The sequence below is a fragment of the Heptranchias perlo genome, chromosome 6 (assembly GCF_035084215.1).
Source record: "Heptranchias perlo isolate sHepPer1 chromosome 6, sHepPer1.hap1, whole genome shotgun sequence".
Taxonomy (NCBI): Eukaryota; Metazoa; Chordata; class Chondrichthyes; order Hexanchiformes; family Hexanchidae; genus Heptranchias; species Heptranchias perlo.
The window spans coordinates 2234692-2262658 of record NC_090330.1 but is presented as its reverse complement, the minus strand read 5'-3'; the positions used below and the strand labels follow the sequence as shown (position 1 = coordinate 2262658).

Genomic DNA, 27967 nt, shown 5'->3' with positions numbered 1-27967 from the left:
AATGAGATCGTAGCTGATCTGTTTTAATTAAAGCTTTTCTAGTCTGTTTTATCCCCTTTCTGTCACTGTTGCAGCTGGAAGCGTTCAAAGTGGAAGTGTCACAGCTGACGACCAAAGCTGCAGAACTGGAACAAGAGAACGCGTTTCACAAGGAGGAGAAAAGCCAGCTAACCGCGACAGTCGCCGGCCTCCAGCAGTCGGTCCGCCAGATGGTGGACCAGAAGGAGCTACTCGAACAAGCGGCACGGGTGCAGGAGGAAAGGCTGACTGGGCAGCTTGATGCGTTGAACGTGGAGATCATGAAGCTGCACAACTCCCTGATGCAGAAGGATGTGGAGCTGGAGGAGGAAAAGATGCTGAAGCACCAGCTGGCAGAAGACCTGCAAAGCAAAGAGCGGGCGGCCCAACAAGCTGCCCTCGATCTCCGCGGGAAGTCTGAGACCCTCGAGGAAGCCCTGAGGGTCAAAGAGAACGCACTGCTCAGTTTGGAGAGAGAGATGGAAGCCGAAAGAGAGAGCAAGTTGCAGCAAGTGGCCGCGCTGAAGGAAGAGGCAGAAAGGACGTGCAATGAGAAGGCTTCTGTTGTCATGCAGTACGAGTCATTGAAGGCTGAGAAGGAAGCTGAACTGGAGCTGCTCACCAAACAGATTCAGGCTCTGGAAGATAATCAGATGGGCGTTGAAGTTCTAGAGAGAGAGAGGAACAAGCTGGCACTGAAGGTGCAAGAATTGGACACACAGGTTGCAGGGCTGGCTTCTCAAAACCAAAGCCTCCAGTCTGCTTGTGAAACCCATGTGGAAGAGGTGGCAGCTCTTCAAATGAAGCTGCAGGAGACTGAAGGCAAGTTGGCCGGTCTCGACGAGAGTCTTCGGAATAACGAGGCCCTCCAGGAGCAACTTGCTTCCCTGCAGGGGACTATCGGAGGGCTGGAAAGCGAGAGGAAGCGATGGGAAGAGGCTCGCGCCCTCGAAGCTGAGCGCCTTTTGCAAATGGAGCAGGAGGTGAAGGGGCTGATGGAAGAACGGGATCAAACTCGAGCGCGGCTATCTGAAGACCTGAAGCGCCGAGAGGTGACGGAAGGCCAAATGAAGCAATCCATCGATGAACAGCTTGAAAGATCAGCAAAGCTGCAGAGCGACCTCTCCGATGCGCTGGCGATGGTCAAGGAGAAGGAAAAGGAAGAAGAGAGGCTCCGTGAAGATGTTGCATTTTGGAAGGAAAAGATTGAGGTGGGTCGACAAAGAGAGGTTCAGAGGGACCAGATCGTTTTGGGCTTGAAGGAGGAGCGGGAGAAGGCCCAGACGGAGCTATTGGAAGAAAGGGCCAAGAGAAGTGGGCTTGAGATTCGGTTAAGTGAGTTGAATGCTGAGGAACAGGGGAAAGCCTCTGTGCTGCAGAGTGAACTTTGCGACGCCCTCTCAAGAATGAAGGAGAAAGAAGCACTGGAAGACAAAGCTCGCGCTGAAGTGGTCTGCTGGCAGGAGAAGTACGAAGCAGCACAGAAGGAAGCATCTCTGCGCCTTTCACAGGTGGAGGAGGAGGCCCGAAGAGCCTCCGATGAGCGAGACCGTGTCAGACGTGAGCTCTCCGATGCGAGGGCCAAGGCGGCTGAACTGGAGGAGCGGGTCAAGCAGTCGGACAGCAAGCAACAGGATCGAATCTCTGGGCTCGAGCGCGACCTCTCCAGGGCCTTGCAGGTGACGAGAGAGGAGGAGGCCCGGGTGGAGCGGTCCCGCCTCGAGGCCAGCTCGCTGCGCACCAAGCTGGAGGAACTGCGGGGAACCAAATCCGAACAGCTGGCCGAGGCGGAGGATGAGCTGCGGAAACTGCTGAAAGAGAAAGACGGCGCCAAGGCGGAGCTCGAGGCAGAGAGGACGAGCAAGGCCCAGGTGGAGGCGAAGATGAAGCAATCGCTGAAGGAGCAGCAGGAGAGCCTTGCGACGCTGCAGGACAAGGTTTCCAGCGCCCTCTCCGCCGTCGCAGAGAAGGAGGCCAAGGAGAAAGTGATGAGAGACGAAGCGGATAAGTGGCAGGAGGAAGCCGGGCGGCAGCAGGCCAAGGTCAGCGAGCTCCAGGCTGAGGTGTCGGCCGCCAAAGGCATGAAAGAGAAGATAGTCAGCCAGGAAAGGGAGATGCTGCGTTACGCGGAGCTCTTGAGCAAGAGAGAGGAAGAGCTGCAGGAGCTGGGCTGCCGGAGCTCGGCGGCCGAGGAGGCAGTCCGGCAACACCAGCAGCAAGTGGATCGTGCTGAAAGAGAGCTCTCCGTCTCCCGCAGCCTCTGCCAAGAGAAGCTGGATGCCATCGAGGGGCTCCAGTCGCAAGTAGCCGGGCTGGAGCTGAAGTGCGAAGGGCAGCAAGGCACCATTGCCCAACTGGAGGCAGAGAAAGCCGAGCAGGGCTCGTACGGCCGAGAGCACTTGTCGGCCCTGCAAGCCGATTTGGTGTCAGCACGCGTCTCGCTGAATGAGAAAGAATCGTCTGAGAGGGCCTTGCAGGAAAAGGTGGCCCTGCACCTGGAAGAGCTTGAGAAGCAGAAGGACAGAGTTCAGGCCCTGGAGCTGGAAATCCCAACTTGGCAGCGGAAATCTGCCCAAGAGCAGCAGGAAAATGAGAAGCTGAGAGAGAAGATGGAGGCCACAAAGGAAGCCAGCAGGAGGCTACGGGAAACCGTAGAAGCCCTGAAGGCGGAGAAGGCCTGTGCGTCCTCTGAGGCACTGCAGAGAGAGTCCGCTGCTGAAGCCACGAGGCTGGAGAACTTGTCCCTGAAAGAAGAGATCGAGGCCCAAAAATTGGCGGCCCAAAGCCTCCAGGGGGAGTTGGCCGCAGCGAGGCAGGTCGGGGAAAAGCTCGAGCGCGAGGTGCTCGCCGACCGAGAGAAGCGCTCCGGGGAAGAACGGGAGCTGCTCCGGCTGAGCGGCGATCTGGCGAAGGCCCTGGCGGAGCTGGGGCCCGCGAAGGACCGCCTGGAGCAGCAGGAGAGGCTGCTGGCCGAGCTCTCGCCCCTGAGGGAGCGCTGCCTGGAGCAGGAGCGGGAGATCCAGCAGCTGCAGGGGGAGAGCCGGCGTTCCAAGGAGCAGGAGCGCTGCCTGCAGCAGAGCAACAGCCAGCTGGCGGCCGCCCTGAGCTCGGAGGCGGGTCTGGCCCAGGGCAGGCTGGAGGCGGAGCTGGCCAAGGCACGGGAGGCCCACGCCGAGGAGCTGGGCCGACTAACCGCTCGCCAGGCTGAGCAGGAGGCTGCCAGCAAAGCAAGGGAAGAGGACAGCAGGAAGAGAGTGGAAGTGGTGACGAGCAAGTACGAGAACGAGAAACGCAAGGTCTTGGATGAGCAGCAAAAGCTGATCACGCAGGTAATTCCTCTTTCCATATACACACTTGGGTGGTTAGGGGATGTTTATTTTTATTTGCATCCCCTTTAAAATTGTACCATTTAGTTTATATTGCCTCTCCTCGTTCTTCCTACCAAAATGCAGCATTTCACACTTCTCTGCGTTAAATTCCATCTGCCATGTGTCTGCCCATTTCACCAGTCTGTTTATGTCCTCCTGAAGTCTGTTACTATCCTCCACGTTGTTTGCTACATTTCCAAGTTTCGTGTCGTCTTTGAAATTATACCCTCTATACCCAAGTCCAGGTCATTAATATATATCCAAAAGAGCAGTGGTCCTAATACCGACATCTGGGGAACACCACTATACTTCCCTCAGTCTGAAAAACAACCGTTCACCACCACTCTCTGCTTTCTGACCCTTAGCCAATTTCGTATCCACGCTGCCACTGTCCGTTTAATCACATGGGTTTCTGCGATTCTTGGATATATATTTATAGATTCATACAGCACAGAGGGAAACCATTCGGCCCATCAGAGTGCAGGCACTCTGAAAGAGCTATCCAATTGGTCCCACTTTTTTTTTCCCCCCCCCCGCTCTTTCCCTGCAAATTTTTTCCTTTTCATGTATATATCTAATTCCCTTTTTGAAAGTTACCATTGAATCTGCTTCCACCGCCCTTTCAGGCAGCACATTCCAGATCATCATAACTCACTGCGTTTATATATTAAAAAAAAAATTCTTCTCATCTCCTATCTGGATTTTTTTGCCAATTGTCTTGAGTCTGGTTACTGACCCTCTTGCTAGTGGAAACAGTTTCTCCCTATTTACTCTTTCAAAACCCCTCATAATGTTTAACGCCTCCAATAAATCTCCTCTTCACCTTCTCTGCTTCTAAGGAGAACAATCCCAGCTTCTCCATTCTCTCCACATAACTGAAGTCCCTCATCCCTGGTACCGTCCTGATCTCTTGTGCACCCTCTCCTTCCTAAAGTGCGGTGCCCAGAATTGGACACACTATTCCAGCTGGGGCCTAACCAGTGATTTATAAAGGTTTTGTATAACTCACTTGCTTTTGTACTCTATGCCTCTATTTGTAAAGGAAATACATTTATAAATTCCTCTACATGAAAAGGAACAATATGCAGGGCTATGAGGAAAGGGTAGGAGGCTTGGGATGAATTGGATAGTTCTTTCAAAGAGCTGGCATGATGGCTGAGAGATACTGAGTCTATGAACCTGGCAAGGTAATTGTATTGCCCATCTCTGGTTGCCCTGAGGGTGCACAAAGTCAACCAAGTTTGGGACTGGAGTCACAAGAAGGCCCAGACCATGTAGGGGTGGCAGGTTCCCTTACCTGAAAGACTTTAGTGAGCCAGTTGGGTTTTTATGACAATTATGACCAATCATGGTCATTTTTTAGTGCCAGCTCATAAGTTAGGACATTTTTGAATTCAATTACATAATTTGCCCTGGTGGGATTTGAACTCAAGACCTCTGGGTTGCTAGTCCAGTGCCATAACCACGAGGCCACCGTTGGCCATTGTTTGATTGGGCAGGTCGGCGCACAAGGCGCCACCTACCAACCCCATGAACACTGAAAACCACTGGCCTCGGTTTCTAGCACATAAATACTTCACGACAGATTAAACATCTGCTTGGCTCTGTGGGTACCAGCATCCTCTCCTCTGAGTTGCAAGGATGTGGGTTTGAGCTCCACTACAGCCTTGAGTGCATTATCCGTTCTGACATCCCATTGTAGCACGGAGGGAGTTACTGCATTGCAGGCTTTCAGATGAGATGTTAAATCAAGGCCCCGTCTGCCCCCTCGGGTGGATGTAAAAGATACCACGGCCACTATTTCGAAGAAGAGCAGAGGAGTTCTGCCTGGTGTTCTGGGGCCAATATTTATCCCTCAACCAACATTACTTAAATGACCAAATAATCTTTTTTATTACGTTGCTGTTTGTGGGATCTTGCTGTGTGCAAATTAGCTGCTGCATTTCCTACACTTCAAAAAGTACTTCATTGGCCGTGAAGCGCTTTGGGACGTTGAAAGGCGCTATAGGAACGCAAGTGTTTCTTTAATGTCCGAACGTTCTCAATCAACATCGCAGGGGGTGAGGGGGTGGAAACAGGTTATCTGCTCATTCGTGCTCACTGGGACTCCTGATGTGGGGTGGTGTGAAAGCTAGTCTTCCTTCATGCCTGTGCCTCTTTCTGTACACGTTATTTCCTGAATCTTAACTCCTCTCTGTTCTGTGCAAAAGGGGCTTGTTGCTAACGGTTGAGTTTCGCCCTGACTGACTCTGGAACGATCCTATCTGTACAGGTTGAGCAGCTGCAGAAGAAGCTGGCCGCAGAGAACCAAAAGGTAAAAGTGTCGCCTTGTGCTGGCTGTGCATGACTGAGCATGGTGCTTGTAACCTGTCATGGCTTAGGAACATAGGGGACATTCAACCCCTCAAGCCTTTTCTGCCGTTCATTGAGATCACGGCTGATCTGTATCCTAACTCCATCCACCCGCCTTGGCTCCATATCCCTTAATACTCTTGGCTAGCAAAAATCTGTCGATCTCCGATTTAAAATTACTGCTTTTTGTGGGAGAGTTTCGCACTTCTACCACCCCTTGTGTGGAGAAGTGTTTCCTAACTTCTCTCCTGAATGGCCTGGCTCTGATTTTAAGGCTCTGCCCCATTGTCCTAGACTGCCCCAACCAGCAGAAAAAGTATGTCTCTACCCTATCAATTCCTTTCAAAATCCTAAAAACCTCAATCAAATCATCCCTTAACCCTCTATGTTCCAGGAAATACAAGCCTATTTCTTATGTTTTATGCAGTTTATGGGAGCTTGCTGTGTGCAAATTGGCTGCGTGCTTCCCTGCATTACAACAGTGACTATACTTCAAAAGTACTTCATTGGTTGTAAAGCGCTTTGGGACACCGAGGCTGTAAAATACACAATATAAATGCAAGTCTTTTTTCTTCTTAAAATGTCTAGTGTGAACTGAACCTCCTGCTGATACTCTTAATGGAAAAGATGCCAATTATCCCCAGTTTTGTTCCTTTATTCTACCCAATAGCTAGATTACTCCCACTCCATTTTTCCCTCCTCCCCACCCTTAATGAAATCAGGTTTTTGGGTTCTATCTTTGGAACATAGGAACAGGAGTAGGCCATTCAGCCCCTCATGCCTGCTCTGCCATTTGATAAGATCATGGCTGATCTGTGATCTAACTCCATATACCTGCCTTTGGCCCATATCCCTTAATACCTTTGGTTGCCAAAAAGCTATCTATCTCAGATTTAAATTTAGCAATTGAGCCAGTATCAATTGCCGTTTGCGGAAGAGAGTTCCAAACTTCTACCACCCTTTGTGCGTAGAAATGTTTTCTAATTTCGCTCCTGAAAGGTCTGGCTCTAATTTTTAGACTATGCCCCCTACTCCTAGAATCCCCAACCAGCGGAAATAGTTTCACTCTATCCACCCTATTTGTTCCCCTTAATATCTTTTAAACGTCGATCAGATCACCCCTTAAACCTTCGAAACTCCAGAGAATACAACCCCAATTTGTGTAATCTCTCCTTGTAACTTAACCCTTGAAGTCCGGGTATCATTCTAGTAAACCTACGCTGCGTTCCCTCCAAGGCCAGTATGTCCTTCTGAAGGTGCGGTGCCCAGAACTGCTCACAGTACTCCAGGTGCGGTCCAACCATGGTTTTGTATAGCTGCAGCATAACTTCTGCCCCCTTGTACTCCAGTCCTCTGGATATAAAGGCCAGCATTCCATTAGTCTTCTTCATTATTTTCTGCACCTGTTCATGACACTTCAATGATCTATGTACCTGAACCCCTAAGTCCCTTTGGACATCCACTGTTTTTAACTTTTTACCATTTAGAAAGTACCCTGTTCTGTCCTTTCTTTGATCCAAAGTGGATGACCTCACATTTGTCTACATTGAATTCCATTTGCCACAGTTTTGCCCATGCACCTAATCTATCAATATCGCTTTATAATTTTATGTTTTCATCTACACTGCTTACAATGCCACCAATCTTCGTGTCATCGACAAACTTAGATATGAGACTTTCTATGCCTTCATCTAAGTCGTTAATAAATATTGTGAATAATTGAGGCCCCAAGACAGATCCCTGCGGGACTCCACTAGTCACATCCTGCCAATGTGAGTACCTTCCCATTATCCCTACTCTGTCGCCTTTCGCTCAGCCAATTTCCTAACCAAGTCCGTACTTTTTCCCTCGATTCCATGGGCTTCTATCTTAGCTAACAGTCTCTTATGTGGGACCTTATCAAATGCCTTCTGGAAGTCCATTTAAATAACATCCATTGACATTCCCCTGTCCACTACTTCAGTCACCTCTTCAAAAAATTCAATCAGGTTTGTCAGGCACGACCTACCTTTCACAAATCCATGCTGGCTCTCTCTGATTAACTGAAAATTCTCGGTGTTCAGTCACCCTATCTTTAATTATAGACTCCAGCATTTTCCCCACAACAGATGTTAGGCTAACTGATCTATAATTCCCTGGTTTCCCTCTCTCTCCTTTCCTTAAAAAGCGGAGTGACATGTGCAATTTTCCAATCCAGAGGGACAGTTCCTGAATCTAGAGAACTTTGAAAGATTATAGTTAAGGCATCTGCAATGTGCTCACCTTCCTTTTAAAACCCTGGGATGGAATCCATCTGGTCCTGGGGATTTGTCACTCTTTAGTGCTGTTATTTTCTTCATTACTGTTGCTTTACTTATATTAATTTTATTGAGTCCCTGTCCCCGATTCAATAATAGTTTTCTTGGGTTTCCGGCATGCTATCCTCTTTTTCTACTGTAAATACTGATTCAAAGTAATCGTTCAACATGTCCGCCATTTCCCCATTGTCAATGACAATATCCCCACTTTCAGTTTTTAAGGGGCCAACACTGCTCCTGACCACCCTCTTTTTTTCCTAATGTAACTATAAAAGTTCTTCGTATTTGGTTTTGATATCCCTTACAAGTTTCTTTCCATACCATTTTGACTTGAGCGCCAGTCACCACCCCCTCTGCAAAAGTGGCCATGGTCTCAGTTCCCTTTTAATGTGGATTTGTTTGGTTTGTTCCAGATTGCAGATCTGAATCAGAAGCTGGTCCAGCACGATACAGCAGCCAAAAGCAAGTTGCAGAAACTCAAGGTGAGACACTGCCCATGGGGCCCTTCCCTTATTGCTTCACTTGGGTGCACTGGTTGGATTCCTCACCGCTCTGCCTCCCTTTTTTAAAAAAAAAACCTGGGGTTAAAGCAGTGTTGTCCAATAGAAATCACTGAGCAGCCACAGCTGTTGCTACGGCAACACCGTCTTAGCCACATGTATTATTTTAGTAGAAAATACACCCAATACAGGTAAATGAACTTCACACATGTATATTTACTTAACAAATATCAACCACCATTCTGTGATCAAGTAAAGCACTCACAACAATCAAAAAACACTTGCACACTCTGTATTTGGTCTTGCCATTTTACCAACAAACGCACAAAAATGTTGAAGTTCGCATGTCCACGCTGTGTGCCTGAGTATTGAGATTACGTGCCCAACCACGCGTCTATTACCATTTTTTTTTGTTTACTAGTCAGATTTAGCCACATGTGGCTAGTGTCTAACATTGGACAACACTGCTCCAATACCTGGTATGTATATTGAGATCACCTGCCAAATGACTGAATCTGTTACTCATTTTTTAAATTACCGATCAGAAATCCAATTAACCACATCTGGATTCCCAATGATCCACATGTGGCTAATGTATTGGACAACTCTGGGTTAAAGGGTCTGACTCCACCATAAAACCCTTTGGATGGTGGTGGCTGCTATCAGGTCATTGTCATGGTTTGGGATTCTTTGGCCATTTTTTGCCCAGAAAGGACATGAGCTCTGTTAAGATGTGTTTTCTGGGCAGAATAAATGCCTAAAAGGGGTTGGCATCCCAATGCAGCCCCTTCGCTGAGTTGTGGGTCTGGGATCTTGACCACGCTGACTGACTGGGCCACCTCATCCACACAAACTCTTGCACACCCATCAACTAAGACCAATATTTATCCCTCAACCAACACTTTTTTTAAAAAAACAACCAACTCCACATTACCTGGTCATTATCTTGCTGTGTGCAAATTGACTGCTGCCTTTCCCTACATTTCAACAGCAGGGTAGTGGGATTAGTTTGGGATTGATACAGGGCTATGGGAAGAGATTGGGGCAGTGGGATTAGATTAGGATTGCTCCATCAAAGAACCGGCACAGATGCGATGGGCCGAATGGCCTCCACCGATGCTGTATGTGGCCAGGTGCTCCCCCTCTGTAGTGTGGATTGCATCTTTTACTGAGACCAGATATTTGCAGACACTGCACTCTAACTGAGGTTTTGTGTACTGCAACCGTAGGCTCATGATAGCGAGACGCAGGAGAAAGTGGAGCGGCAGCAGAAACAGGTGGCGGAGCTCACTGTACAGCTCGAGAAGAAGGAGGAGGTCGTGCAGCATGTCAAGACCCAGGTTTGTCCCCCTGACCTAGCTCAGCCGTGGCTCTGTGTCCCCATGGGCACGGGCAGCTTTAAGCGTTAGTTCTCGCCCACATCTCTTCAACCAATGACTCCTATCCTTGCAAAGCTGTTGGGGGTTTGTTTAGAAACAAACAAACAAACAAAAAAAAAATGACACTTGCCTATCTTGTGCAGGCCACTACCCTCATGTACTTCGGGTGCGTTGCTGAAGTTTGCCTGAAGCATGACTGCATTTGACACATGCAGAGGCCCTCTTGGGGCTTCACATGCATTGGGAACAAACGCTCACCCCTGTGCTCACTGACCTACATTGGCTCCTGGTCCGGTAACGCCACCATTTTAAAATTTGTTTTCAAATCCCTCCCTGGCCTCGCCCGCTCCCTATCTCTGCAACCATCTCTAGCCCTACAACCCTCCGAGATCTCTGCGCTGCTCCGATTCTGGCCTCTTGCGCATCCCGATTTTAATCGCCCCGCCATTAGCAGCCGTGCCTTCAGCTACTGAGGCCCTTAACTCTGGAATTCCTTCCCGAAACCTCATTGCTTCTCCACCTCTCTCTCCTCCTTTAAGACACTCCTTAAAACCTACCTTACCTGACCTGGTATCTTCTTATGTGGTTCGGTATCAAAGTTTGTTTGATAATCGCTCCTGTGAAGTGACTTGGGGCGTTTTAGTTCTTTCAAGGTGCTAAATAAATGCAAGTTGTTGTAAGTTTGTGTGTGTTCGTCACAGAAACAGGCCGTTTGGCCCAAAAGGTCCATGCCGGTGTTTGTGCTCCACACGAGCCTCCTCCCTCCCTATTTCATCTCACCCTATCAGCATATCCTTCTATTCCTTTCTCCCTCATGTGTTTAGTTTTGGATTAATACAGGGCTATGGAGAGAGAGCAGGGGTTGGGAGGAGGCTCACGTGGAGCATAAACACCGGCATAGACCAGTTGGGCTGAACGGCCTGTTGTTGTGCTGCAGTTTTGATGTGACTCCCATCCCCTCTCACACTCATATGAAGTGGCCTACCAAGCCACTCAGTCATATGAAATCCACTACCCAATGGTTCAAGAAGGCCCACCACCACCACCTCGGGGCAATAAATGCCGGCCTTGCTCTCATCCTGAGAATGAGTGATTTTTTTTTTAAAAAGTGCGTTTCTTCTAACAGTAACTTTTCATCGTGTTTCTTCGATTTTATTTATCCCCCCCGACGAAAAACAGCTGGAGAAGGCAAAGACCCACTACGATGGTAAAAAGATGCTGTGCCTGGAGCTAACGAAGAAGCTGGAGGCCAGCGTGCAGGGCGTATCTGCCCTGGAACAGCAGCTGGCAGCCGCGAGGCAGGAGAGCACCGACCAGTGTGCAGAGTCTGAGCGACTGCGTAAGGAGCTGCAGCAGGCGGTGAGGGAGGTCAAGGGGGTCACCCAGAAGAACAAGGCCCTCTCTGCACAGGTCCTCCGCCTGGAAGCGCAGGTAGGCAAGCGGAGCGATTATTTAGGAACTTTTAAGGTAGCAGTTATCTGGATAGAGAGAAACTATTTCCTCCGATGTGGGGAGTCCAGAACAAGGGGGCATAACCTTAAAATTAGAGCTAGACTGTTCAGGAGCGAAATCAGGAAGCACTTCTTCACACAAAGGGTAGTGGCAATCTGGAAAACTCTGCCCCCAAAAAAAAGGCTGTGGATGCTGGGGGTCAATTGGAACTTTCAAGACTGAGATCGATAGATTTATGTTGGGTAAGGGTATCGAGATAGGGAGCAAAGGCGGGTAAATGGAGTTGAAATATGGATCAGCCATAATCTAATTGAATAGTGGAACAGGCTCAAGGGGCTGAATGGCCTCCTCCTTTATAAAAACACTGAACTCCAAGCGAGCCCTTGGAATTCAGAACGAGAGGCTGAGCGCGTGTGAGTGCGCGAGGATTCCAGGTATAACTTTTTCACCATCGGCTGTTTGAGACTCCCATGTGCCTCCATGACTTTTTGTTACTGAAGCGATTATATTTTTTGTGTGTGTGACCGGTCAGGTGGCATCCGTTGACCACCAACTGAGGGAGCTCAACCAGTCGCGCCCGAGCACCGGTGCCACGAGACCCCGCGATGGCGTCAGCGAGAGCGCCGCTCGAGCCAGCGAGACTGAAGCGGATTTCAGCAAGGACAGTATGGAGCTCAGCGACTTGGAGACGACAATGGCCTGGGAGAATACAGGGGGCAGGTAAAAGAAAGGACTTGAATTTATATAGCGCCTTTCACAACCTCGGGATGCCCCAAAAGCGCTTTACAGACTTTTGAAGTGTAGTCATTGTTGTAATGTAGGAAACGCGGCAGCCAATTTGTGCACAGCAAGATCCCACAAACAGCAATGTGATAATGACCAGATATTCTGTTTTTTAGCGATGTTGGTTAAGGGATAAATATTGGCCCCAGGACACTGGCGAGAACTCCCCAGCTCTTTTTCAAAATAGTGCCCTGGGATCTTTTACATCCACCTGAGGGGACAGGCGGGGCCTTGGTTTAACGCCTCATCTGAAAGACGGCCCCTCCGACAGTGCAGCACTCCCTCAGTACTGCCGCTCCCTCAGTACTGCACTGGGAGTGTCACAGCCTGGATTTTGTGCTCAAGGCTCTGGAATGGGGACTTGAACCTATGACCGTCTGACTCAGGCCAGACTGCTACCCACTGAGCCACGGCTGGCACAGGTTCTAATGAGGGATCTTTTCTGAATACTCTACCCACCCCCTTCAAACCCCAGGACAAAGGGCCTCAATATGCCACCTTTTTGTTTTGCTTTAACTTGAGCCAGTTTTAAATATTAAGACTTACTATGTTTTTTTTCTCTCCAAGCCTTGTTTTGTGGGTCGAGGCCAGGGGTGGGGGGCCGGTATTATCGAGGTGCTGTCCCTGAATACTGAGATCCTGAAAAGCCCAGATGTACACAGTGTGATATGTGTCCATGTGCACGTTTGCAAATGCCGCACTTCAGATGAATTTTTGTTAGCAGGGAAGGGCAATCTTGGAAAAAGTGCAAGAAAGCCAATAATTTAATGCAGGTTTCCCTGACATTGGTGATTTACAAGCAGCTACCAAACTATGCAAACAATTGTCCTTTAACTGACCCAAATATGTGCTTATAGCAGCAATGTGACATTGCAACCTTAAAAGTACACCTCTGTACCTTAGCAGAATAATACTGTGCCTCGCTCTCTGCCGCTCTCTTTACTTCCGGCCTTTGTCTTAAGGCAACCTAGCATTTAAACTTTAATTTTGATTGTTTGTTCCCCAGAAGGGGCAAGGCAGCTTTTAAAACCCCTCTTGCCACTCACAAGGGAGCCGGTTCACTTGCTGCACAGAAACTCCGTGGGAACCAAGAGTCCCTGGAGTCGCTCTACTTCACTCCACTGCCACTCGACGCCCAGTCAAAGCTGGACACCAGCCTCAGCTCGCTGGGGGACCTGAGCCTGGACTCTGCCAAGAAAACACGCTCTGGGCGTAGACGCACAACTCAAGTCATCAATATCCTCATGACCAAGGTATGGATATAAACCCCTCCTATTGTGGGGGGAGGGGGGTTATGCAAGGGAAGTTTAATTCCAGATATAAGCTTACATTTTTTTCTTGCATCCTCCCACTGTGGGAGCTGTCAGCTGCTTGCACTGTGAAGGCTTGTGAACTCGGAAGGACAGTGTCCAGATGTGGTCTGCCATCCCTTGGTAACTTAACCACTCCCCCCTCCACCACCAGAGCACCGGGGCTGCAATGTGTCCTATCCACAGGGTGCACTGCAGCAACTCGCCAAGACTCCTTCGACAGCAGCTCTATCCCCCGTGACCTCTTAGCCTCGAGAAGGACAAGGGCAGCAATGTCATGTGAACACCACTACCTCCAGGTTCCCATCCAAGTCTCTCACTGTCCCAACTTGGACGTCTGCCGTTCCTTCAGCGTCGCTGGGTCAAAATCCTGGAACTCCCGACCTAACAGCACTGTGGGAGAACCTTCACCACACGGACTGCAGTGGTTCAAGAAGTTGGCCCACTGCCACCTTCTCAAGGGGCAACTAGAGGATGGGCAATAAATGCTAGCCTTGCCAATTATGCCCACATCCTGAGCATATTTAATTCTACCTCTGCTTCTGCACAGACCATTTGCAGCTGGTTGTCTTGGTGACAGTGCTGCTTCTTTAGACTTTATACTGAGTGAGTTCCTATTGCCTTTCTTGCAGAAGCAAGAGGTTGAATATGAAGAAGCCAGCACCTCCAACTCGTCATTCCTCAGCATCCAGTCCTCTGCGTCCCGCCCGAGTCCCTCGGGCCGGCGTTCCCGAGGGGGCCGGCGGAATCGGCCCACTTCCACCACCTCGCTGCCTGCCATCGACCGATCCCTGTCTCAGGATTCCCTGGACGGTAGCAATGCAGAGGACCTGGGAGCAGCCGCGCTGATGACCCTCCCGGGATACCGGCCTTCAACTCGCAGGTCCACCAGGCTGTCCACGTTTGGCAGCCTCACCTCAAGTAGGTTTGCGGGGGAAGCGGGTGGGTTGATGTGCGTCTGAGGGACGGGCGGGTGAGGGGAGGGAGGCGGAACTGAAGACTTCTGTTGGATTCTGGACACTGCACTTCAGGGAAGATGTCACGGTCTTAGAGGGTGCAGAGGAAATTTACTGGAATAGTACCAGGAATGAGGGACTTCATTTATGTGGAGAAGCTGGGATTGTTCTCCTTTTAGATCAGAGAAGGTTAAGGGGAGATTTAATCGAGGTGCTCAAAATCATGAGGGGTTTTGATAGAGTAAATAAGGAGAAACTGTTTCCAGTGGCAGGAGGGTCGGTAACCAGAGGACACAGATTTAAGGTGATTGGCAAAAGAACCAGAGGGGGAGGTGAGAATTTTTTTTACACAGCAAGTTATGATCTGGAATGCACGGCCCGAAAGGGTGGAGGAAACAGATTCAATAGTCCCTTTCTAAAGGGAAACGGATAAATACTTGAAATGGAGAAATTTGCAGGGCTATGTGGAAAGAGTAGAGGGAGTGGGACTAATTGGATAGGTCTTTCAAAGATCCGGAATGTTGGCCAGTAAACTTTGGTGCCCTGGATCTTTAACGTAATCTAGGCTGACACTCCCAGTGCGATGCTGAGGGAGCACTGCACCGTCGGAGGTGCCATCTTTCGGATGAGACGTTAAACCAAGGTCCCGTCTTCCCCCTCAGGTGGCTGTAAAAGATCCCATGGCACTGTTTGAAGAAGAGATGGGGAGTTCTCCATGGTGTCCTGGCCAATATTTATCCCTCAACCAACATCGCTGGGAAAAAAACAGATGATCTGGTCATTATCACATTGCTGTTTGTGGGATCTTGCTGTGCGCAAATTGGTTGCTGCACTTACTACATTACTTCAAAAATACTTAATTGGCTGTGAAGCCCTTTGGGACATTGAAGATGTGAAAGGCGCCACAGTCCCCACCACTTACAGCGGATACATTGGTGTTAATGTGATTTGCCCCGCTATACATGGTGGTTGGTAAAAACCAATAGGTTGCAGCAATGGAACAGCATTTGATTGCTGAAAATAACCAACATGGTTATTAATAAAAACAAGCCTGAAGTCTCCATGTAGCAACTGCATCTCATAATTGTTAGTGTGAAGACCTGACTTTGCCTGAAATCAGAGCTTTTTAAATCGGTAAATACAGGGGATTTACGAGGTTTCGAAGAACATATTGAACTGCTCTGACATTGCCGGAGCAATTAACACCTTTATAAGCCCTGCCTTTGTAATTGACACCAATGCTAACAGTTAACGCCACTTGCCCGATATAAAGTTCTGGTCAGACCCCAAATGGAGATACCGCGTTAGGTTCTGGGCACTGCAACTTAGGAAGGATATATTGGCCTTAGAGGAGCTGCAATGCAGATTCACCAGAATGATACCAGGGCTAAAAGGGCAAAATTCTGAGGACAGGTCGCATTGACTAGGCTTGTAATCTTGAGTATAGAAGATTTAAGGGGTGATCTAATTAAGGTGTTTAAGATGATTAAAGGATTTTATTGGGTAGATGGAGAGAAACCATTTCCTGAACAAGGGGGCATAATCTTAAAATTGGAGCTCGGCCGTTCAGGGGTGATGTCAGGAAGCACTTCATACAGAGGGTAGTGGAAATCTGGAACACTCTTTTCCCCCAAAAATGTGTTGAGCCTGAGGGTCAGTTGAAACTTTCTAAACTGAGATTGATAGATTTTTGTTGGGTAAGGGTATTAAGGGTTAGGGAACTAAGGCAGGTAGATGGAGTTAAGATACAGATCAGCCATGATCTAATTGAATGTCGGAACAGGCTCGAGGGGCTGAATGGCCTCCTGTTTCTATATTCCTATAGGCAGCTGCCCTTGATGAGCCTGGATGGTGTATGTGGTGGGGACTGGGTATAAAAGTTTGTGCGTCTCCTCCTAATGACCACTGCGTGTAAGTGTTGTATTTGTTTGGATTCAGGGATACTGATGCTCGTATCTGCAGCAGGTTAATCTTCATTCAGTCACAGATCATAACCACTGCTTCCATTTTTCTCGGACTGCAGGTGCTGATAATGGTTCTGCTCTTGCCATTTACCCACCTTTTTGTTTCCTTTAATTACTCCATTACCACCCTCCTTGCCTTGCATCGTCATCCCCTTTTGTCACTTAATCTCTCCTGCCCTCCACCTTATCACAGACCTTCCCTTTTGTTCTTTCCTCTTTATTTCCCCCCCCCCCCCCCCAACTTTCCCAGCTCTGTACTTGCTTAAAAACTGTTAAATCTTTAACTACTTATAGTTATGGCATAAGGTCATCGACTTGAAATGTTAACTCTTTCTTTCTCCACAGATGCTGCCTGACCTGCTGAGTGTTTCCAGCATTTTGTTTTTATTTCAGATTTCCAGTATTCGCAGTATTTTTCTTTTGAATCTTTATTCGGTACCGGTTCTGTGGTTCTGTCTCTCTAACTGCGTATTTGTCTCCATGTGTCTGTCGAAGTCCTTGGTGAATGGTACGTTACATTTGCTTTCCTGTCTTCCCCCTGCCCCTCAATCAGGTTTGAACACCTTGTACCCAGGAAGCTGCCAGGATGAACCCGACCAGCTGGACGACTGGAACCGAATTGCCGAACTACAGCGGAGAAATGGGGTGTGTCCCCCACATATGAAGACCTCGTATCCCTTGGAATCCAATGTAAGAAGCTGCTTTATTTCAGTCCTGCCCCCCCCCCCCCCCCCCCCCCCCAGCAATTCCACGGTCAGGGTTGGGGGGGGGCGCTTGGTAGCGAGTATCCAGTAGTCTATTTGACCTTGGAGGGCATCATAGCTAAACCAGACCCTGCCCACAACTGGTGCTGTTGCAGGGGCCCCTTCCCAGCAGGTTTCAGTGGGCAGCAATTGGGAGCAGAACCATCCCTTCCTCCTCGCCCTCAGCCAAAGGTCACTGAGACCGGCAGTCTCTCCCTGGCCGCTGGGTTTAGAGCCAAGGCAGGTGGATGGAGTTAAGATATCGATCAGCCGTGATCGGATTGAATAGCAGAACAGGCTCAAGGGGCTGAATGGCCTCCTCCTGGTTCCTAAAGTATCCCACTGCTGGTCAGTGTGTTGAAACAGCAGCAACTGGAGTAATGCCAGCATAAACCTTGCATTGATCTGCTGCAAGAAGAAGGCAGCCCACCACCACCACCACCTCAGGGCAACCAAGGATGGGCAATAAATGCTGGCCTTACCAGCGAAACCCGCACCCTGATTATGATTTTTTTTTTTTTGGTTTTATTGTGCGATGCGCCCTCTTCCGCTCCAGCTCACCCTCTAGGATTACTTCAACTTCTTTTCAACTTTTGGAAGTTCCCTGCGCTAAAAAAAGCATCAAGGAAAGACCATTGGTCCATCACTTCTCGCCAAATCCATCAGACAGTTACAACCTTGTGCAGCCCCCTCCCTACGCACTAGCTATGCTAACTCGGGGAGACCAGCTAAACCCTCAGAGTTAGGGAGCAATTCCCCAAAAGGCAAAACGAAGGCTTCTGAAGAGGACAGAATGAATAGCTGTTTTTGTTTTTCCCCCATCGGCCAGACGGCTTCCAACGTATCCATTGTCACGGAGGAAGAGGTCCGGCTCGGGGACCCCAAGGAGACTCTCCGTCGGGCCACCCTGCTGCCCCAACAGATAAAGGAGTTGAACGTCACCCGCCAGAAAGCCTCAGACTCTGCCGACCCCAACTGGAAGGGAGTCACCACTCGTCAGCGCAAGCGGCTGTCCGAGGAAACACACCAGGGATCTGGTACCCCCGAGGTAAGCACCGGCCGAGGAAAATATCCCTGCGGCAGAGCTCTTCGTTCCTGAAAAGAATGGAAGGACTGTCGTTTATATAGAGCCTCTCTCGACCCTTGGGACGTCCCAAAATGCTTCACAGCAAGTGAAGTGCTTTTTGAAGTACGGTCGCTGTTGTAATGTAGTTAACTTGGCACAGATTAGGGATCGGACTTGCATTTTTCCCTCCGGTCACCGTCAGGTGCCGTCTTTCGGATGAGATGTTAAACCGAGGCCCCGTCTGCCCTCTTGGTGACGTAAAAGATCCCATGGCCACTATTTTGAAGAAGAGCAGGGGAGTTCTCCCTGATGTCCTGGGCCAATATTTATCCCTCAGTCAACAGATTACCTGGTCATTATCACATTGCTGTTTGTGAGATCTTGCTGTGTGCAAATTGGCTGCTGTTTTTCCCTACGTTACAACAGTGACTACACTTCTAAAATACTTTATTGGCTGTAAAGCACTTCGGGACATCCTGAGGTCGTGAAAGGCGCTATATTGAATACAGGTCTTTACTTTTCTTTCTATCTGTGTCCCAATGCCACTTAGGGAGTGTGCTTTCTGGGGAGGGAACAAGCCACTCCCAGACACAAGGTGATACCAGAACTGAGAGGTTATAACCATCAGGAAAAGCTGAACAGGCTTGGGGCTCTTTTCTTCTGGAAAAGAAAAGGCTGAGGGGTGACTTGATAGAGGTCTTTAAAATTATGAAGCGGTTTGATAGGTTCCACATGGAAAAGATGTTTCCACTTGTGTGGAATCCAAAGCTAGGGACCATAAATATAAGATAGTCACTAACAAATCCAATAGGGAATTCAGGAGAAACTACTTTACCCAGAGAGTGGTTGGAATGTAGCACTCGTTACCACAAGGAGTAGTTGAGGCGAATAGCACAGATATATTTAAAGGGAAGCTAGATAAACACCTGAGGGAGAAAGGAATAGAAAGATATGCTGATAGGGTGAGATGACGTAGTAAGGGAGGAGGCTCTCATGGAGCATGGACACCGGCACAGACCTGTCCTGCCGAATGGCCTGTTTTTGTGCTGTAGATTCTGAGGGCCATAGAATCTGAATATTGATCAAGACTGGGTTTTAATGCGCTATGTTTTGAAGTTGAGATGCAGATTATTGAACTGCCTCGAATGAATGCTGGTCGTACATCGTGCACGTCTATCGGTGTGCAGTGTCTGGACTGTGCTTTGTAAAATTCTTTTGACGCTTTTATTTTTTCATAATTTTCAGGCCAAGAAGCAACTGATCTGCTTTCCTCGCCCCTTGACCCCAAAGGAAAAGGACAAACGGGGTCACTCGCTGTTCGACAGTCAGGCCAAGCGCCTGGCTCAAAATACGGCCAAGAACCAGGTGTGTTTCCTCTGTCGCTGCAACAGGGAGTCGGATTTTAGATAAGAACGATGAGCAAACTTGCATTTATAAGTACTCCGGTGTCCTGGTCAATGTTTATCCCTCAACCAATATCACTGAAACAGATGATCTAGTCGTTATCACGTTGCGGGAGCTTGCTGTGGGCAAATTGGCTGCCGCATTTCCTACAACAGTGACGACACTTCAAAAGCACTTCGTTGGCAGTAAAGCACTTTGGGACGTCCTGAGGTTGTGAAAGGTGCTATAAAAACGCAAGTTCTTTTGTACAAACTGCAAAATACTTTTTTTTGAAGCACAAGATTAGATAAATGAAGTAGTGATTGGAATGTAACTACTATTTCTTGATTTACCCAGTCTTGTACTGTTTTTTAACCTTGTTCTCCTGCATAATGGACTTAAAAACATATCCTGTGACATGTGGTGCAGCTAACCCACTGTGCCATTATGGGAAGTTTATACTGATACCTCCAGCCTGTGACACTTCCCCCACCCCAGAATATGGTCCTCGCATTAACCTCTGTCACATTGCCCGGATTGAGGTGTGAAGTGTGGGTTGTGAGCACAAATACATGAAACTGTGCCGGGATAAATGCCATTCATCAATTTTGCTGTTGTGCCTTTTGATTTGAAAGCAGACAGGACTATTACAGCAAATTAGGGAAGGCAAGTGCTCCTAGCAGTTTGCTCCAACTAAGTGCCTTGGGCCACTTCAGAGGGCAGTTAAGAGTCAACCATGTTGGCGTGGGGACTGGAGTCACATAGAGTCCCGGACTGGGTAAAGAGTGCAGGTTTCCTTCCCTAAAGGGCATTAGTGAACACATGTCCTAATGTACTTTTTTATGTATTATTTCTCTGTTCTCTGTTTGTTTGAGGCCTTTATGTTATTGATGCTGCGCTTGAACTGATGGCAGAGGAGTGTCAGAGTGGTGGTTGGGAATTGTGGTTTGGTTTTTTCCATTTCCCCCACCCCTAGCGATGGGGCTCATGTTCAGGAGCACAGTGGTGCTAATCTGGCCCTTCTCTTCCACGGGTACAGCGTGTTGTAGCATCAACTCTACCATCTGAGCCCTGATCTAAAATCTTACTTGCTTCCCAAACTGCCAGGTCTGAGCTGTTCAGCTTCCAGCTGCAGGTTTGCTTGTTTCCCTGTTCCTCCCCAGTGGGGACTGTGGCTCGGGGAGAATCTGCTGCAGTTTCAATCTCCCTTCTCTTCATCCGTTGTCTCTTTTTTTTACTTTCTCCTCTTAGGCCGACAGACGAAAATCGATATCTTACACCGTCTTGAACACTCCTCGAAAGTTGGGCAACACCCTGCTGAGGAGCATCAATAAGAAGGCCACCCCCAGGAAGACCCCCAAAAAATCTCCCAGGAAGTCCCCCAAATCAAATTCTAAAAAGGTAAGTGGCTGAGTTACACGGCAGGGGGGAAAATGTCTGATGTGACTTGGGTAATGAGGAGAAAAGCTGGAAATACTGAAAGAATGTGGGCCGCAGGGAGCAGGGTCCTTCCTTCTGCAGGGGTCTGGAATGGAGAGGGTAAATCTGAGACATCATGGGCCACGGGTTCAAACTGGGAAAGGCGAATTCAGCACCGTGTTGGGACATTCATTCTTCATATAAAGAGTGGCCAAAACACTGATTGGATCGTGGAGGCAAAAAACCCTGGACTCATTTGAGCAGCGATGGGCCGAATGGCCTTCCTCGTCCATATCAGTCTTGTGGGCAAAGGAGTGTTTGCGCTGCAGCGACGTGCGTGCCTTTGGCTCCTCTATTAATCTTTTGACCCGCCAAAGCCATTGCAAGTGACCAGTGTCTGCCTGGTTTGGATGAGTTTTGCTCCTGTTCACTGCGGGCGTATTGGGACCAGATGCAAGTATTGCTGGATATAAATACATTCATTTATTTATTTTTTGCTCTCCTAATTGCGTCCCCTCCTTCCTGAAGGTGCTGGCCCTTGCTGCTTGCTGGGGTACAGGCTCCACAGGGATGGGCTGCCCTCTACAGTAGCTCGTCCAAGTAGCCATTCTCCCTGTGTGAATGTCAGCAGAATATTTGACCACGAGACTCCATTGCTGAGCCTGATCCCGTCCTCGCCTGACATCTGCCTATGGGTGTTAGCCATGGCTCAGTGGGTAACACTCGTCTGAGTCAGAAGGTTGTGTGTTCGAGCCCCACTCGAGACTGATGCCTCCCAGTGCAGAACTGAGGGAGTGCTGCACTGTCTGAGGTGCCGTCTTTCAGATGAGACGTTAAACCGAGGCCCCTTCTGCCCTCAGGTGGATGTAGAAGATCCCACGGGAACTATTTTGAATAAGAGCAGGGGAGTTCTCCCTGGTGTCCTGGTCAATATTTATCCCTCAACCAACATCAAAACAGATTATCTGGTTATTTATCTCTTTGCTGTTCGCTTTGCCTTTTGACTGAAGTTTACCTTTTCCTTTTGTTTCAGGATGTTGGCAAACGCCGATTCTCGAGGAACATAAAGATGTGAGTCGACGGGCGGGCGATTTCTAAGATCCCCCGGCCCCCCGAGCAGCAACGTAACTGGCCTGGGACTGGATGTTGTGCAAAGGGCTGTCTCCTGGGCAACAATCGGGCAAAAGTGCTGGCTTATTCTTCATTCTTTTAACGAAACGATTTGCCTTAGAGCGAATAACGAGGTCAGACTGGGGCTGGTCGTAGACTGCCCTACCAGTTCTTGTATAGAGCACAATAGCACTGGGAGGGTGCTGTGGGTTAACTGATACTCCCCTGGTACAGTCTCGTCCTCCTGATTTGAATGCTCGTACCTAGTTATTCGCATATTAGGACCGCGGTTGAAATTTTCTATCAAACTATTTCTTACGTCCTTTTGTAAGTCTTTCCCATTGTAAATTTTTCCATTGACTCTTCTAAAGCAGGATTTTCCTTCGATAGGGCCATTCAATGGCTGCAGCCTCAACCGTTCACCTGGAGAAGGCAGGTGTGCGCATAACTTTAAAAAAATATATATATATATCGCTATAAAAGTAAGTGGGCCTCATCAGAGACCACATCTTCCTGCACGAGGCTGGGGGCAGTGGCTGAATTACCCCAGTCTCAGGTGGGCTGATTTTTCTCCCCCCCCCCCCCCCCCCCCCCCCCCCCCCCAAACCAAGAGCACTTCTCAATGCCGTGTTTATAGTTTCCGGATTGGGGAAGCCAGACACATCGCACCCCTTCCCGCCTCACCTCTGGACTGACTTTTGAGAAGGCCACGGCATGGCTTAATCCTGGAGTATTCCCGCGGCTTGTTAGGTTGTAGCAGTTAAGCATTGTGGTTATACAGGAGGCACAGCATGGGAATCGAGACCATGGTCTGGTAAGCTGCCCTCAAAGTGGAGTATCGTGTGGAGCTGGGACGTACGATCTGACCCAGCTTCTACTGGGTGTTTTATCATTTTTCTATTTTCTGCCCCCTGCTTTCCTTTTGGGTTGCCATTACGTTATGAGGTATTAGCAAGAGTGCTTTTTATCACTTTGTGCTATTTTTAAGCTTTCAAACGGGTTAATGGGAGCTTCCCGCGTCGAGGCTAACCCATTCGCTACTGATGTCGTGTAGCGTGATTTCGACCCGCTCGTTCTCCCCGTGTGTGACGATCCAGGAGCTGAGCGACAGGAGCCCAAGGTGGTTTCCTCCTTTTAGAGGATGCTCCTGGTCTCTGCTCCCCTCCCTCCTGTGGAGGGAGTGGAATCTCTGTAGAAGTGGACACTGCAGTGTCAGCTGTGCGCGTGTTGTCTTTAAATGTTTATAGTGCAAAGAGTTGGAATGAGCCTCACCATTTTTTCAGCCTGTTTGTATATAAAGTTTTGCCCTTGCGATGTCAATTAGACGACAGGATGGAGAATTCTTGTAACTTACCCCATGCTTCACCCTCCCTCTCTCCTCTTCCCCCCCCCCCCCCCCCCCCCCAAACAAATGCTAGTAAAAATTACTCTGGCTGCCTTGTCCCCTCCCCTCCGTGCTGTACAGACTTGTCGCTGGGCCTCTGCCGATTCGGGAGGGAGGAGGTGGGTGAGCTTGACCTTGCTAAGCGGGGCAGCGAGGGGTGGATTCAGTTTAGGTCGAACCTGGGTTACTGCTCCCTGTGACTGTTGAGTCGGACTTTGCAACGTCCTTGACTGTAAGTTTAGTTGCGTAGAATGTGCTGATATCGGAACTGCTGACTTGGGAGGGGGGGTAGCTTACTGTCATCAGAATGAGTATCGGGGGAGAGAATATGGGAGAAACAAGGGCCAGCTATTGTGTCTCGAGCTGAATGAATCCTTTAGCTCCCTCACACTAAGGCTCATTAATTCAATTTACCTGACGTCACTCGATTATCTACTCGGAGTTTGTTTAATAGCATTTTAGAGGGAGTAAAAATATTCATTATTAATTTTCTAGCTGCTCCTGTGTCCAGGCTACTTATGGTGAGATTCCCTGATTACAGGTCTCACATGCCCTTCCCCCTCCACTACTGGGGTACCCTAACTCTCCACGGTGCGCCACTTTCAATATAACACTAAATTAAACCTGGCAGCGTTGCAGATGTCTCCTTTGGAATTCTGTTCCAGCCCTGTGCAAGCTTGGCTCCTGTATACCTCAGTGTGCCGTTATGTATGTGTAGACGTTATTAACCTGTGATCGTGCATTTATTATAATAAGCCTGTTTTAAGCTCTTGTAGGTATTATGAAGTTGAATGTTGGATTTAAAAAAATAAAAGGCTGATCTCAGTCAGCCCAGCCACCGGCCCCTTTGATGTAATGAAATCCCAATTGGTACTTATTTAATTTTTGAAATGCCTGTTGCCAATCTGGGAAACATTTTACTCTTTTTTTTAAAAAAAACCATTAAGGATCAGGCTGGGCGACATCAGGCCTAGAAAAGCACTGCGAGATTGTGCGTGTGGAACCTCTGCTTCTGGTCAGTCAGCCTAAATTGAAGAAACGGTGAAGAGAAACTCCGTTTTCATTAACTGTGCCTGTGTCTGTCTTTGTACTGATGACCCTGAGCAGTATGTTGAATGGTGAGGTTAACCTTGCAGTATCTTGTTTCGAGTCTGTGTCCGTGCTGCAACGAATTCGAAAGTAAATCTGCAGCAGACCGCCCGATCATGTATGTGGTTCAGTGGGAGTCCCGGAATCCCAGCAGCAGGCCCCCAAGTGACCTCGCAGGGTCCAGATGCCGGGGGAGACGCACTTCTGCTTTATTTACACCGAATCTTCCGGTCAGCCGGCCTCGGCGAGTTTTCTGCCTCCTGCGGGTGAGGAGCCCAAAAAAACCGTCCTGACCCTGCGTAAAAGCACCCGTGAAATCAGAGCCCTGCGGCACGGCAGGCGGGGGGACCCAGCGAAGGGATTCCGCCCAAAATACTGACCCGCCTTCTCTCTCCTCACCCGCCGGTCGACCTGCGCGTTTCTAGCCCTTGGGCTTTTCTCCCCCCTGCTTGTATTTCGTTGCTTCCCAGTGCCCCCCCCCCGCCCCCATGTCAGCTCACTGCCCTCACAATAACACAGCGCAGGCAGGAACTATCTAGCACTTATACTGCCGGAGAATCTGCCAGATTCTGGTGACTCGCTGGGGGTTTAGTTAGAGCGGGTGGTGGAGGGTTAGTTTTCTGGGCTAGTTTGTCTGCAGATTCTAGGACCCTGTCTGGGCTCGCAGTGAATTTTGGTTGTTGACCCTATAAACTGTCCAAAATGATGTACTATTTGCCCTCTCTAAAACAGGCTTAAAAAAAATCTTAATTTTTTTATATACAAAATGTTGAGACACTCTGTCTCTCTATCGCAGTCCTTCTGAGTGCACTTTGTAATCTTGACTATTGTCTCCACTTAATAAAATACATGTACCTGTTACATCTTTTCTACTTGCGATTTTTCAATGAAATGTGACACTGCCCCAGGGCTGATTTATTCTGGGTCGGACTGGGTGGGGTTAACACTAAAAATATGAAGAGCTGGAATCTGCTCAAGACTTTGTTGCTGTGGGAACAGGATTGACGTTCAATGAGGGCAGGAGCTGGTTACCCGAGACAGGAAAGAAATTGCATTTACTTTGTGCCTTCCACCAACTCAGGTCCGTCCCAAAGTGCTTTACAGCCAGTGAAGTACTTTTTTTGAAGTGTAGTCACTGTTATAATGTAGAAAACCTGGCTGCCATTTTGCGCACAGCAAGCTCCCACAAACAGCAATGTGATAATGACCAGAATTTTTTTTTTTAGTGATGATTGAGGGATAAATATTGGCCCAGGACACCGGGGAGAACTCCTCTGCTTTTTTTCCAAGCTGCTTTGAAGGGAGCTTGGGAGGAGAGGGTATCAGTCCTATTCTAATCTTCGTGCCGTTAAGAGCTTTGAGATATTTGCTCCCAGAATTCGAAGAGGCCGTACGTTTCAAGGCCGTACGTTTCAGGGCCATCCTTTTTTTTTTAAGCCTGGCTAAGGATGTGCTCGAGGTTTGTTCATCACCTTGCGTCCCAGAGCCAAGGGCACGTGACTTCAGATTAGCCCGACGTCCGTGGGGCCTCGAGGTCACTTATCAGCAGGAGGTACAGCACAGACTGCCATTCTTGTAGACCTGCTGTCCTCTGTAAGCAACTTATGCCAAATTAAACAAAATAATCTTTGGAAGGGTGATAAATATCTTGACCAAGAATGTGGAATGAAGTATTGAGCGAGTTACTAGTGTTGTCTCACACTAGTTACTGGATTATCTGTTACGGCAGTAGCTGTTGACCAGCGTGTGAAGTTTGCTGTGTGCAGCTGGGCTGTGAATAGCAGGTAGATCCTGGGTTTTGTTCCCTGGTCAATACTCAGTTATCTGATCTCAGCTGGGTCACTATATTTGGCCTTGGAGCTCCTGGCCTCCTGATCACTATCCACCGACACCCGAGAATCAAAACCAAAAGGGCTGAAAGTGGATTTTGGTTGAGAACTGGGTCGTGCTCAACTGTAATTTCCGCTACCCCCCCCCACCCCACCCAGAACACAGTTCAATAGCTTGCCAACACTTACTGGGGTCGCAGTATAAGGACGGTGACACAGGTGAATTATTTGGTATGGGATGACTGGAAGGTGTGGAATTGTACCCCAGAAAGTCGGTGTCTTTGAGGGGGGTTTAATGTAAAATCTTGATTATTGGGATTGCCTGAAGATTATTTGGTGCAAAGCCAACTTTCCCCACCCAATAAAAAAGCACTTCCTTCTCTGCCAGTTGCTGCCAATTTTAGCTGTTTATGCCGGAGCTGATACGATTTAGCGTGTGATCTTCTAAAAGCTGCTCACACCATGTTGGGCTCAAGTAGTCTGTCCTGTTCCAATCGACCTCGAGAAGCCTTAACTGCTTGGAACGGGATGTGGAATGCACCGGTTACTCTGTCATAAACGCGGCCATTTAAGTGTTTTGTTTCCCTTTTTTAATTTTTCAGGTGGGTCCTAATGTACATCGTGATTTAGATCCAAAGTGATGTAGGAACAGGAGGAGGCCATTCAGCCCCTTGAGCCTGTTCCGCCATTCATTTAGATCACAGCTGATCTGTAGCTTAACCCCATTTTCCCACCTTGGTTCCGTAACCCTTAACACCCTCACCCAACAAAATTCGATCGATCTCAGTTTTGAAATTTTCAATTGACCCCCAGCCTCAACAGCTTTTTGGGGGAAGAGAGTTCCAGATTTCCACTCCCCTTTTGTGTGAAGTGTTTCCTGACATCACCCCTGAACGGCCTAGCTCTAATTTTAATGTTTTTGCCTCCTTGTTCTGTTTAATTTGCTCCTGTAAACTTTAAACAGTTGTGGCACATTCTTGTACTTCACAACACAGGTCTGCCGAGTCTCACTGCATTGTAGAATTTGTTACTTTCTCTTTAAACCGGTTTTGGTTTTTATTGGTCAATAAAAATACTTTTTCTCTCCAAATTCTGCAGTCCCCTTTTAAGTGCGACGTCTGAAATATAACTGGGTACATCTCCCGTCCACTTCCACTCAGTACCAGCTTGGCTCAGTTGCTTCTAAGTTAGAAGGCTGTGGGTTTGAAAAAGAATTTTCATTTATAAAGCACCTTTCATGACCTCGGGACGTCCCAAAGTGCTTTACAGCCAATGAAGTACTTTTGAAGTGTAGTCACTGTTGTAATGTAGGAAACGTGGCAGTCAATTTGCGCACAGCAAGATCCCACAAACAGCAACGAGATAAACTGTTCTTAGTGATGTTGGTTGAGGGATAAATATTGGCCAGGACACCAGAGAGAACTCCCCTGCTCTCCTTCCAATAGTGGCTGTGGGATCTTTTACGTACCCCTGAGAGGGGCAGACGGGACCTCAGTTTAATGTCTCATCCGAAAGACAGCACCTCCGACAGTGCAACACTCCCACAGTACTGCACTGGGAGTGTC

The 27967-nt window shown here is 48.5% G+C and overlaps 1 protein-coding gene across 5 annotated transcripts in view; it reads left to right on the top strand.

Moving 5' to 3' along the window:
- The window catches only part of numa1 (nuclear mitotic apparatus protein 1), a 65407-nt gene extending 42723 nt beyond the window's left edge, over positions 1-22684 (top strand). For all 5 annotated transcript variants that reach the window (XM_067985596.1, XM_067985598.1, XM_067985594.1 and 2 more), the window contains 13 exons: positions 75-3347; positions 5659-5700; positions 8449-8517; positions 9765-9875; positions 11094-11345; positions 11899-12086; positions 13156-13402; positions 14092-14380; positions 16933-17069; positions 17952-18170; positions 19434-19553; positions 20823-20972; positions 22024-22684. In XM_067985596.1, coding sequence (XP_067841697.1) covers positions 75-3347; positions 5659-5700; positions 8449-8517; positions 9765-9875; positions 11094-11345; positions 11899-12086; positions 13156-13402; positions 14092-14380; positions 16933-17069; positions 17952-18170; positions 19434-19553; positions 20823-20972; positions 22024-22065 — 5139 coding nt within the window. In that variant the 3' untranslated portion in view covers positions 22066-22684. The remainder of the gene's footprint in view (positions 1-74; positions 3348-5658; positions 5701-8448; positions 8518-9764; positions 9876-11093; positions 11346-11898; positions 12087-13155; positions 13403-14091; positions 14381-16932; positions 17070-17951; positions 18171-19433; positions 19554-20822; positions 20973-22023) is intronic.
- The last annotated feature ends 5283 nt before the right edge of the window (positions 22685-27967 follow it).